Source organism: Sitodiplosis mosellana, unplaced genomic scaffold (assembly GCF_009176505.1).
Source record: "Sitodiplosis mosellana isolate CC-2019 unplaced genomic scaffold, AAFC_SMos_1.0 Smas_scaffold_1, whole genome shotgun sequence".
NCBI classification, from domain to species: domain Eukaryota; kingdom Metazoa; phylum Arthropoda; class Insecta; order Diptera; family Cecidomyiidae; genus Sitodiplosis; species Sitodiplosis mosellana.
In genome coordinates, this window is record NW_022595244.1 from 4,962,416 (window position 1) to 4,976,061 (window position 13,646).

Sequence of the window (13,646 nt, forward strand, 5' to 3'; positions counted from 1 at the left end):
AACAACATCATTCATGAATAGACCGAACGCGTTGAATAGTTATTGGATTCGATGCCAGATTCCGTTCTCATTTTGTTTTTGCTTCGTTTTATTATTCGGAAATGTGTTCGTGTGCGTGTGTTCGGGGAAAAGGCGCCCGCACATCTTGCTCTGCCGCGAAGCCGATATGTTGTTGTTAGGGAAAATAATGCGCTTTTGATGGGTGAATTTATTTAATGGCGCCATCATAATTTCGTTCAGCATTTTAATCCATCGCATAACGAGAGAAATGTTATCACTGGCTCCACACATCCCGCCCAGAAGTAGCTCGACTATTTTTAAATACACAAAAGCGAATATCGATCATTCTTCACATAGTGAATTGTTATTCCGAAAAAAAAAAATCTCGCGCATACTTTTCGCTGTCACCTTTTGACAAAATAAAATCACAAAATCTCCTGCTGCTTACAGATATGAAACATAAAAATGCTTTTTTCGCCATGGAATTTGTTTCGGTTGGGGGAAAAAATTCGGAGAAAAAAGGATGAAGCAGATGTCAACTGCAGGTTTAGCGCAACGTCAAAAACTAAAGCCGGAATATTTTAAACAAAAAAGAAACACATAAAATGATCTGAATCGTCACAAGTGAGTGCCATAACGCTGAATTTCATATTCGATATGGCATTCCCTAGAGGTTTCTCACACACAACAGCTTTTATTTGAATACTACACAATAGAGTATCGCATCAAATGGCTCATATTTTCGAGATCGAAAAGTAGTATGTCGTTCAACTAAAAGACTGTCCCATGAAGAAATTATGGGAAAATATCGTAAAGATTTTTAGAGCTTCACTCACGAAATCATTCCGTCGAACATGTATCAATCACGAAATGGGAATTATATTTTCTTTAGCATAGCATTGTATTTCGTATCGCGCACGATGGCAAAAGATGGATCATTCCCCACTTTTTTTCCTCTAAATCATGTCCACATTAAGCTTTTAGCCATGGAAATATGTGCAACCACTTAAAATGAGCGATATAATGATCTTTTTGTGTGCTGGATTTTCGTTTTTTTCCTCGCTTTCTCAAACAACGCAACTTTTAATTCATCTCGCGAACGAGCGATAAAAAAAAACTATTGGAATTATCTCTGTATGGCTAAAAGCCAATGGGAAAACAAGATAAAACTTGAGGCTTTTAAATGTTTGGCAAACAAGGAAAAACTTTGTTCACAAAATAATGATAAAAGATATCCTCCTGTTATTGCCATGGTAAAATGGGAGAGAAAAAAGCGACATACATTTGTTGGCATTAAACAAAGTTTACCGACGACATTAAAGTTAGTGCGCACATGGCATGCATAAAACAAACGAAATTCCGCTAGACACGTAATAAAATATTGCAGTCAATATAGCCGTGATGTACATAAAATTAACGGCGAAAATCAGATTGAAAATTGAATTTCGGTATTGCCAGTTGTGAGAGGTCGCAAATGTCAAACACAACCGAAATAAATCGAAACTCAAAGTAGAAACTCAACTCGCAGTTGAATCGTCAAGTTTTATGTCACGCATACGAAATATTTGACAACAACAAAATATGTATGATTTAATGATGATATTTCATAAAAAATGTCAAGTGTTTTTCAATATAAACCTATGTTCCACGTTAAGCCATAACCAAAAAAAGTACAAAGAGTGCGTACGAAAATTCGAAATAAAAACGACATGGCATTAAAGGTGAAATTGACTTCTGGCAAATTAGAGGATAAATCGCAAAAAAACATTATGTTCAGAATAAAAATCCGGCAGAAATAAACCGAGACTTATATAAAAAAAAACATGTTCTTCATAGAAAGGAGCAATTTCATGGGTAACAGGAAAGCATTACTTCGTTTTCTGAATGGAAATTGGTTGACCAAATTAGACAGAGAATTTCAAGTACACTTGTAGCATTGGATGACAAGAGAAAAAAATTTATCTCAACAGCAATCGATTCAATCGACATGGAGATTTCCTTTTCAATTTTTTTCTCAACATTTCTATTTTCGTTTCTCATTCATTTGTGTCGACCAAATTGAGCTTCGTCATTTGATTTATGTGTATGGAAAAGCTGACGCAAAAAAGGGTAATTTTACCGTACTGTGCAAAGGTTTCACACAACGTTGAATCATTTGGATTTTTCTCTCTCTTGTTCGTTGCTTCATTTCTGTCATCTCATCAAAAAGTCGTACAATTCACTTCTAATGGCTTCTCCCGATTTCCCAACCTTTTTTATGTGTCGCGAAACACATTTTGATTCATTGAACCGCTTCGAATGCGCGCACCTATGGGCTTTTCCATGTTGGACATTTATTTATGTAAATGGAAAAAAAACGTGTAAAGCAATTTGAAAATCAAATTTACTTTGATTGAGTCGTTATGAGATAGAATGCCTTCGAACAAATATATGTGTACTGAATTCGACAAGCAGCAACAGTGGTGATAAGAGTAGCCAAAACAAATAATGATTCGGCGAACCCACGGTGCGATTCAGGTGAAAAATACAAATTGAAAAGTTTTGGATTCGCTATTTGGAAAAAATCACTCAACCGTCAACTGTATGCTTGTACACCGTAGCCAATTATATTGAATTTGCTGAATAACTTTTCCAAATGGAAAAAAAGGTCATGGCTGTGAAAATTCATCGCATTTTATGTGATGCATGCGATACAGCGTAAAGAAAATAGTGAACTGGAATAGGTGTTATCAATGTCACCATCTCCGTTTCGTTTCGCGCTTTTATTGTGATTATTTTTGACTTTATTGTTGGTTTGCCATTCATTTGCATATGGACGTGTCCGCTTTTTTGTTTGCATTTGGCAAAAAGAATCTATTTTATTTATGGTTTCTGCACCTTTTTTTCCTCCTTCCTGCTATCGGGCTAATAAATCACACAGCGTGTTAAATACATTTAGTTTGTGGTGGCATCGAGTTATGAGCCGTCAAAATGTCCTTTCTTTTTAAACACATTTGGAAGTTATCTATCTGATATATACGCCATTTATCATGTGGCACTTGAGATGTGGCACGTGCGTTGGCTGAAATCTCCCACAGAGAGAAAACTATTTCCTGAAGTTCTTTAACGAGTTCAAACAATTTTTATGGAGAGTAAGCACTAAATCTTCGAGTTTTCACTCTTGCTAAACTTTTTCGTTTTGCGTTCGCAACAGTTTATGTATTTGATTTGAAAAACCAGATCCTCTCTCTCTCTCTCGCTCTCTCTCTCTCTCTCTCGCTCTCTCTCTCTCTCTCTCTCTGTATGTTTGCGGTGAGTAGTTTTGTTAAATTTCAACCAACAACAAAAAGGGATACTTTTGTTGAAGCACATTTGAGAGAACGGTGGTTTTGTGTGTTTTGAGTGCTTTGTGTGCTTTGTGCGAATGGGATTTGCCTATGAAAGAAGTTTCGGTTCAAACGTAATGTGATATGCCAACAGAATGAAACCACCGCCTCAAAGGATGATTGTTGACATTCAATCAGGGCATTAGGTCGGGGGCTGAAAGGACTCTTTTGTATCAATGTAGAACAATTTCGCTTTTGTTCAAACACAAAAAAATTGATGTTTCGTTTGTAATTGATACCGTCAAAGAAAAATGCTTTAAAGAGAACAATTTTTGTCTACACCTACACACTCGAATGGAAATCTGGTATTAGCGTTGGCATGTGTGATAACTGATAAGAACTTTCACTTGTATTTATTTTCTCACAACCAACGTAATTTGTTTACATTTGATTGGCTTAGTTTTCAATAACCTGCTACTTCATGACCTGAATCCATGTGATAAAACTTTTGAGACAGTGTTTTGCTGAGAAGAATGCGAAAAGATTAACCATAATGTAATTGTTGTCAGGTTATAAACTAAGTGCTGTAACCATGCATCAAAATACATCATCCAATTTCTTCAGATATGGATGCTGGCAAGGGAGACAGAAAGAGTGTGGTAGAGAGAGAGGAAGAGAGATGGATAAATAGAGAGAGAGAGAGAGAGAGTCGGAGATACGGAAAAAGGATGCAATAAAACTCATGAAAAGATAACTCTCAATAGCACCACTCGCTAAGTTATTAATTAATTTATGCAAAGTCAAGAGCCAAGTGCAAAATGAGTGACACACATAGTAGGGTTTTTAGAGCTAATATGTCATCACGTCGATTTGTGTATGTGATTATGCAAAGTGGCAAGCCACAACTAGAACAAAAACTCTGTCATCATCAGACTGAAAAAGGCACATCCCAATTGAGCTTAAACACAAGGCACAACAAAGTTGTGTGTGTGTGACAAAAAGAGCGAATACAAACGCTTTTCATTCCAACCAGATATTGTTGCTGCTCTCGAAGGCATCATTAATATTTTGATGCAAAAAATTGTGAAGTCGACTTTCAGTTGAGCATTTCGTGTTAATCCGATGGTGAATTATGTCCACCAAAAAACGCCAGCCAGCAAGCATATCAAATAAATCCCCGATTAAATACACCATTGAAAGAGAAAAAAAAACTTTTTCCATTCCATTTTCATCGCGATTTCAATTCGATCTATGTTCGTATTATGTTTCAATGTGAAAAAAGCCTTCGACACGTTTGACAATGTTGCAGCAGTATCAAAGTTGCAGCGAAAAAAAAGTGTTTGAAATGTTTGATGTCATATTATATGTCAAATGGGATTGCTGCCTATGACTGCAAAAAGCGAATGAATAAAAGCAACAATTGGTAATAAAATACAATGTTTCACAGCAAACAGAATTGACATTGTCTCGTTGAACAAAAACCTTCATCAAAGCGGACAGAAAAACAACAACAAGAGAGTTATCTTGTTAAGAGCCCGCGCGTAGGAAGGCAAATAGTATTAGGCAGACATTAAGTAAACATGGTGTCAAACAAAATCTCAATTATCTACACATATATCCCATATGAAATCCCACTTCCTCTCTCTATCTCACAAATCTCAGGCGATGTTTGCAATGTAGACTGTTTAATAACAGCATAGAAAACGTTCAATTTTAAATGTGATGTGGCATAAAACCTAAAGATCCCGTTCACAAGAATTAGAGCATGGCATTAGATGTGCAACCGGCTGAATGATATAAAACTTCATATCAATCCTTGTTTACAACATTGTTGTGAGCCATCAAACGAAAGGAGAAGAAAAAATACGGAAGCAAAGGATGATGTGGTTGCTCACTGCTCACTGTGATAGTAAATAACGACAAAAATGAAACAGACTGAACTCCAAACGCGCAGTCAATAAATCAAAGGAATGAAAAAGAGTCAGGAAGAGAGAAAAAAAGCACCACCGTATGAATAATACATGTGAGCCAGCGGTGAAATCGGTGTGTATAACAACATAAACAAACATATTCGAGTTCTGTTTTAACAAATAATCGTAAAGCAAACGCCCTCAACACACCACAAACACAAGCAAAGACAGGGAAAAAAATGAGCACATATTCAGCATGCTCAATAAAAAGAAATCAAAGTATCTCAAAAACTTGCGAGTTATTGTGTTGTGCGAACATTTCAAATTATCGAGTGAATGATTTTTTGCACAGTTGAAAATGGCACAAGCATCTGTGCTTCATACACTCTTTTCTCTGGTTTTATTCGCATTTTTATTAAAATCGAGATAACACCGCATGAAATAGTTGTTTAAAGTAAAAAAGCGAAGAACAGGGGACCAAATGATAGAGGCAACCTCTCGAATTACGGAGAGATAAAGCTCTAAAATCTAGAATCAACGTTGCGATAAAAAGGGAACATAACGAAGTCATGAAATGCTGGAAACTGTTGAAAAAAAAACAATGTGCCATGCAGCAAAAGAGTGGTGCATTTGTTTTATGTGCGAAAATGATTAAGTGCAACGAGAATCAATGTGAAAATGGGGCAAACATATTATTACGTGTGGTCAAGTTTATAAAACCACCCAGGCTGATCGGATATATGTAAAATTGCGGTTTGCTCCTTTGCGGTGGCAAAATTAAAATGGAATCATTTGCTTTTCTTTTCTTTTCTTCTCTTTAATATCATGGGGCCGGATGAAATATTCCATAGTGCAAACATAAAAAAACACGTACAAATAACAACAACAAATTTAAGTATGTAATTTGCATCAAGCAAACGACCAGCGTTACCCGTTACACGTGGCTAAGGTGATTTATTACGCACATAAAATGGAAAATAAGTCGTAATAACAATAATAATAACGGTGTTGTAATTACAAAGTAAATTGCGGTTGTTTTCAGAGGGAAAAACCTGCACATGCATCGTCCGACATCGGCAAAACTCAATTTAAAGGTGAAATTGGCTTAGCGCCATACAGAAAATGAACGCCGTTGTAGTGGCCTGCACCTGTTATCGGTGCTGCTGCTGCTGAATGGCAGACAGTCGATGCGATTTCCGACGAAATATAATCAATGGTTTTAAAGCGATTTTGTGTGTGCCGTTAAGGAGCTAAGCGCATGTACCCAACACACACCGTAGGTAGAAGTGCCGAAAAACGTCGATTTGCAAATGGATTTTATAATTATATTAGAAAAAGCCGTCAATTTCGGTGCTGCGTTCCGCTTAATCCACTGTAACACATTTTCTACAAATGTGCGAAGAAAAAAAAGCACTTGGTGTAATTCTTTGGCTGTGCCGTGAAAATGATGCAAGAGCATCATTTTTTTGGGTGTGAGCACGTTATTTTAACATTTGCTTCAAATGATTTTTAATTGCCGACATGCGTGTTTGTGTGTGTGTTACTCAAAAATTCATCAAATTTTCACCACAAAAACGACCGAAGGTCCTGCATCTAAGCGTCTGACAGCTTACTTCTAGCGCTACAAGACAAGTGTCGAAATTTGTGACTCAGATCGTTCTATGTTTACCGCAAACTATTGAATCTTTTTTATATTTGTTAATAAAGTAGACAACAAAAAATAAAAATGTCACGAATGTGCAAAATTTGTTTTTTGTGAGTGCGTAGCACGTGATAAACATTAATTTTATAAAAAATAAATGTTTTTTTCATTACGACACATTGTTGATGCGTTCAATTTGTCGCGTTCATAAGTGCGTCTAACGACGTAAACGAATTGAAATGAACTTCACTGAATGCGCTCATCGTAAATTCGTGTTTCACTTTGTTTTGTTAGTGTTATGCAGAGCCTGTGAAAACGACTTACACACTCAAAACCAAATGAAAAAGAAACACACACACAAATTTAGATGAATGTACTTGTTTTCACTTTTTTGTGTATTTAAATCATTATGTCTGGATTATGTGATTCCACAGAAGACGATGAAATCGTTCATGCGTGCAACATTTTGCACATTTATCGCGGTTTTCAAACGCTCATGTATGCGTTGTAATCACGGTTTTAATTATTTTCAAATGAAACATGCTCCAAATTGCAGCTGAAAGTTACATAAATTCGAGACAAATGTGCCTTTTTCTTCTATCTTGGATTCACAGAAGTCATTTCATTTGAATTAAAGAAAATACACGATTCACTCGGTGAAAACCTTCTTTTATGGATTGCAAAAGATGTTGCAAATTCACGATCTCCAATTCAGTGAATAAATTCACGATGTTCGGACGAGAACGCAAGCAATTTTGGGATCTGTTACATAATATTCATGAAGATAATTACACAGCAACCACAAAAATATTTTTGTTTTCATCAAACGTACTCGATTTTCCACCATTTTCTCCAATCCATTGAACAAATGATTCGAAAATACCCCACAAAAATAATTATTTTCAACATAAATGTAATCAATTTAACGCCGAGTTGACACATTTAATTAAAATATATGTGTTTACGGGAACAAATCACACAATCGATCAATTACAGAATTCATTGACAATTTTAAATTGATTTCACGTCAATTGGGCTTAAAAATAGCAACTGAATTGGATTTTCGCACCGCAAAAATCGATATAGCATCACAATTGATGATGAATTTACGGCCACATTCACTACGTGCTATAAAAAAGCGTGTAAATTTATTTTTATGCATTTCACTTGAATCATAGCATTGAACTTTAGTTCATCAATAAAAGCCCAGTACATCAAACGGGAATCGGGGAAATGGTGTTCATGTCCTAAAATAATGCCAAAATGGCCATAAATTCTTTAAATAGAGCGAATTCAAAGAACGAAACCACTATTTTAAGAAACAGATATATCTGTTTAGTTTTGCAGAAAAGGCAGTTTAATTGCGAAAATATCCAGGTTTACTATCATTAGAAACAACTGAAAGAAAGCAACATCAAAGGTGATGCTAGGAAAAAATTGCACTAATTCCAATTCTAAATATAAATGCCGATTTCAATTTTAGCATCTAATAAAAATGTAGCAATAAAGATAAATTACCTTACTTTGGAAGGAATTTAGCTCCAATTTCTTGATGGTTGCGTCATTAGAAAGGTCCGCTTCAAAAGGAAGTAATTCAATCGTTATGAATTGAAATTGTCTATTCAGCAAAATATCAAATTGCACACTATCTTGATCTCAAATTGAGTTCATGTTTTCATAGTCATTCAACACTTTTTATTATTTTTTCGAGGGGGGCAGAGAATGAAAGAAAGCTGTAAAAACGGTAAATTGAGCACATCTTTTAGTAAAAGGCAAACATTTCAACTGTGCAAACACCACAATCAACCAAATCACTTACGAATCATCAAATGCAAACAAATCAACAAATATAGCAGAAAATCTCCGTCGCAATTCATTCATTAAGCGATATTTTGGGATTGACAGTAAGCGGTGCGCAAATATTGCGTGCCATTGATTGAGATGCCCAGCTTGCACATTAGGCAAGAAGCATTGATGTTATAGCTGGAGGCTATTATCCACATTGTTTGTGTGCCAAAACACACGAACACATCAATTTCGCTGCGAGCCATGAAATCCGAGCAATTGTGAAATTTCTACCCAAACGAATTTTAATGTCAAACGGTGTGTTTGTGATCGAATTGTGGTTTTTGTTTCGGGAATATATAACCAATTTTATTATTGCGTTTCATTTTGCATTTAATCAAGTAAATTTATTTTGGTTTACATTTCGCTTCATTTTATAGGCATAGATCGAAAATATGAGCGGGATTTTTTTCTCAGTTCGTTATTTTATTTTTTTTAGTTGTATCCTTCGAGACTCATTTTTATGGCCGAAACGAGAAAGAAAACATATTGTAATGTCGTGTCGCGTATTTTTCCTTTTTTTCTCCGTTTTGTTTGTCTATTTTATGAAGAGTAATCAGTAGGTCTTTCTCATTTATTTTGGTCCACACTCATACCACTGACTATTTTTAGGCCTCTATTCAACAACTCTCATGGACCACACGTATATTGTTTTGACTGTACTCAAGTAACGGTTTTGACAGCGAAAATTCCGTCGCTGTTCATTGTTTGCTTGCATATTTCACCATTTTTTTCACCTTCAATTCAAATATTCTGGATACATGCTGCTTTCAACGCTTTATTTATCTATTCGATCATAAATTAATTTTTCAACACTTTTCCACCATCACTTTGCTCAATTCACGGACAAACAAATGGAATAAAAATACACACGCAGGAATCGTTTCGTTCCTCAAATCGTAGGCAATGAGGTGGAAAATTCATGCGGTTCCTCATGCAAATCATCATTCGCAAACAATTGGCTGTTATGTAAATATGTCCGGTTTTTTTTTGAACGCAACAACAAACCAGACCAAATATTTCGAATCTAGAAAAAAAGCATCGCTCGATATTTGATTGGATTTTCTTATTTTCGTTACATTAAACATCGCCCAAACGTTTTGGATAATATCGAAATTCCATGTCTGAGTTCACAAACTAAAATAACATCAACAAAGAAATAATCTATATTTTTCTATTGAAATCCGATCTTTTTTTTTCAAACCTTCGCACAAAGCTTTAATGCAAATAGAAGACAGTGGAAGATCTTAACAGCGATTTGCTTTACGTATGTGCAAATAGAAACTGCTTTGTGCTCCAATTTACATGGTAATGCAAAGCAAACATTTTCAAAACGTCTTTATCAACTGTTTGTTCTAGTTAATCTTCGTTCCGACGAAAGAATCCGGGGGATTTTTTCTGTGGTTTTTTCGTATAGTTCAAGCTTTTATTCTAGGTTAAATATTTTTATGGATTGTGATAAAATCGAACGAAGCGAACAAAAATTATTCCAAAAACTTCTATTGACAAAAATTCGGAAAAAAAAACTCGCAAAAAATATATGCCATCAAGAACCACATTTCAATCGATTCTCCGAAAGTTTTTCTACGTTCATTCCGAAAATATTTAGAATTGATGAGAAAAAAATGTGAGGAATGTGTGTTGATCAAAGAGGAAATGTCTTAAATCCCATTTTGATGATGGATTATTTTTAGTATCAATAAAACGGATTCATGAGGTGAAAAATAGGAATTTAACGTTTTTTACAAATGACCATTCCAATCAATCAATGGAATTGTTTTTTTTTTCGTATTTCACTCAGCAATGCCGACACGATCACAAACGAGCGATTTGAAAGAAACAAAGATTTCATGGCGTTTAAAACAAGATTTTCTGCTACTTATTTATGTTTGCTCTGATTGTCGTCGAGCGAGTGATGACTGGTCACGATGCGCGAACTTAATTGATGCGAATCGTTTCATCAATTAACGAAAAATCTTTTCTATAATTGCGGTTCGACGATTAAAAGAAAAAAATAAAGTCACATACGAGATGTTTCGCCGGTTTTTTTGGCTAACTGAAAATATGAATGTGCCAAGAAGATATCGTTATCGTTTGGAACAATTTAAACGTGGCATATGCCAGGCAAAGATTCTGTTTTCGTACACAAAATGTTCAACTTCAATGTCAAAAGTCAACTGATTCACTGACCAGAAAAACAATCGCCGAATTCAAATGTTGTATCGCACGAGCACGAAAGAAATATTCAAGTAAACCATCCCGTTGAAGCGTTCGTTGTTGACTGTTTTACGTTTCAGTAGCGTTGAACTACTTGAATGAAATTCGCGGCATGTTTCCACTTCTGAGTCAACGTGTTCGATAATGTAAACTGATATGCGCCATCTCGTTCCGACCGAAGACAGTCTATGTACAAGCATCATCCGGCTGTATTGCTCGTTTAATGGCACATGCACAAGCATGTGTATCTATTTGTGGTCGGTAATACAGTCACAATGTGTTGGTGTGTATGGGAAAAGGAGAGACGCTTGTTTACATTTAACCGTTCGTAGACAGTAAGGCACACATTGCCATTGTCGCCGTCGTCGCCGCCGTCGAACAGCTGATTTCGATTTTTTCCCCATTCGTCTGTATCATCAACAACAAACACTTGTCGCACTCTTCGTCTGTTTACGGTATTCGTCGCATGCATACTTTCACACAAACACTCACTGATAACCGACATCATATCGCAACGCGCTGCGAGCTTCATTGCCTCACTTTGATTCTCGGCCAGTGTCACACACATAAATGCACATAAATTTAAGCTTCGAGCGAAGAAGCAGTGTGTCATTCATACGCAATGCTCTTTTTTATCTTGACTTTTGTTGTGATCACACTTATTCTCGTATCGTCTAGATTGAATTCGATAAGAAAACCGGACGCATTTAAGTGTAGCAGCTTAAGCAACCACTTTCTTGAGCATGGGGTTTACCGGTGAACATGGTGCTATATCAATTTTGCTTTTTTGCGATATCTGAAAGTCAATTAATCAAATTATATTTGATGTGAGCAAACAGGGCTGCTTGCCAAATAGTTCAGCTCATTTTTTTCAACGATTTTGATGCTTGATTCTCGACGTTTGTTGTTGCTGTTGATAATAATTGAAAATAATAAATAAATGGACACATTTTTTCGTTAAATTTATGAGTTTATTTTCGAATTTAGTGAGATTTACTAGAGGCTCAATTTGATTTTTTTTAAAACATCTTTACTCTGTTTTTCAATTGAAAAACCATCGTGACAAATACCACAAATGACCGCAAACAGTTATTCTATTTTTTTCTATTGTACCTCAGTCTGACTCAGTGTGCCGACTTACAGCACTTCTATACAAATGAAATTATTGTTCAGTCGTGAAAAATCACTTCGAATGCAATGAATAAACATTCACGAATGAGTCACATTTCAACAATAAGAAATGTTCGCGTGTGTCAGTACGAGTACAGCCCTGTACCTCAGTAAGTGTGGATTATTCTGTGTATTGATAACGAGACAGTGGGAATGTATGGCAAAGGTCAGAACCAGTTTTTATTTCTTTTCAAAGTGAATTTAATCAGCTGAAGCATGGAATCAGTATTGAGTGTGTTATTAGATCTCAGAGCGTTGCAAGCCACACGCTGCACCAGATGTACGTTCTGTGTTCATCACTGAAAAAATAATTATGAAAAAAGTGTTTGTCGTGTATTTTCAAAGAAGTGACAATTTAAGTGATCGTTCAATAAACGTATGAAAAGTGTGTTAAAACCCATAGTTGAGAGAGAGAAAAAAATGTGAGACAAATAAAATGCTTTCCCCATCAATCAATCGAGTTAGTTTCAAATGGTTTTTTTTTATTGAATAAAACGAAAAATATTCGTATTCTATTTCAGGACGTCAAAAAAGTTTAGTTTCTCTTGTCGTTGGCATAAAAATGATGGTTCGTATACAGTGAGCTATTTGAGTTTGGTAGGTTCGGCCCGATGTGAATTGCAAATTGATTGACATTAATTTTGTATTGATTTCGTTCTGTCTCACTCTCTCTCTCTGTTTCGCATGTTTGTGTATAGTATCGATATGCAACTCGTTGGGATGTATTCGTTATAGTTCTTGGCATCATTTTTACATTTTTCAAAGCCTTAGCACTGCCCTGGATAATTATTGTGTACGGCGAATTTACATCACTGCTGGTTGAACGAATTTATGGCATTGGAACAAGTTCACCGACGTTGATGCTACAGTGGTTCGGGGGCGGACGTATATTGTAATGTGTCAAATACATCATTCTGTGGCCAGAATTCGATTGAAAGTAATAATTGAACTTCTTGTGTTTGTATAGAGCGAATGCGACCATCGAAGAGAATCGACAAGAAATCATCAATGATTCGATTGCATATGGAATTCTATCGTTAATTGCAACATTATGGCAGTTTATCAATGGAATATTCTGCGTTGATTGCTTTAATCGGACGGCTATACGGCAAGTTACGCGCATTCGCGTTAAATATTTCGAGTCATTGATGCGACAGGAGGTCGCATGGTATGATGAGTTCGGGGGAAAGACTAATTTTACCGTTCGCATCACCGAGTAAGCTTACTTATACTGATTTATGCCTGTGCATGCGTGGGTGCGTGTGTTCGGATAAATCAGTGCCAATGAACTTAATCAACTGGAAATCACTCGATAAATATGTTATAATGTCATTTCAGAGATATTGAAAAGATTAAATCTGGTCTTGCGGAAGATGTGAGCCACTTCTTGTTTTTGGTATTTTCATTTGGGATATGTGTAACCATTTCATTTGTTTATGGATGGCAGTTGACACTTATCGTCATTTCGTACCTTCCAATTGTTTTCCTCGTCAACATCATCGTCGGTAAGGTAAATTTCTAAATGAATCGAGTTAATAAAAACCTTTCTCAATCATA

The 13,646-nt window shown here is 35.8% G+C and overlaps 2 protein-coding genes across 10 annotated transcripts in view; one reads left to right on the plus strand and one right to left on the minus strand.

The window, feature by feature from the left end:
• The window catches only part of LOC129564661 (allatostatin-A receptor-like), an 82,089-nt gene extending 71,104 nt beyond the window's left edge, over positions 1–10,985 (minus strand). For 2 of the 9 annotated variants that reach the window (XM_055438810.1, XM_055438812.1), the window contains exons 1-2: positions 10,893–10,985; positions 8,376–8,590 (exon numbers count right to left, since the gene is read on the minus strand). The gene's annotated coding sequence lies outside the window, so the exon portion shown is untranslated. Of the gene's footprint in view, positions 1–8,375; positions 8,591–8,676; positions 9,730–10,730 lie in introns of those variants that run through there. The other 7 variants (XM_055438805.1, XM_055438811.1, XM_055438808.1 and 4 more) reach the window with 5 other exon arrangements.
• Positions 10,986–12,535: 1,550 nt separating this feature from the next.
• LOC129577784 (multidrug resistance protein homolog 65-like) lies at positions 12,536–13,626 on the plus strand (the record flags this gene model as incomplete). Its single annotated transcript, XM_055465369.1, has 5 exons — positions 12,536–12,549; positions 12,611–12,686; positions 12,788–12,981; positions 13,057–13,305; positions 13,428–13,626. Coding segments are annotated over 5 exons (717 nt in total), but the record flags the coding sequence as incomplete, so codon positions are not given.
• Between the last annotated feature and the right edge of the window lie 20 nt (positions 13,627–13,646).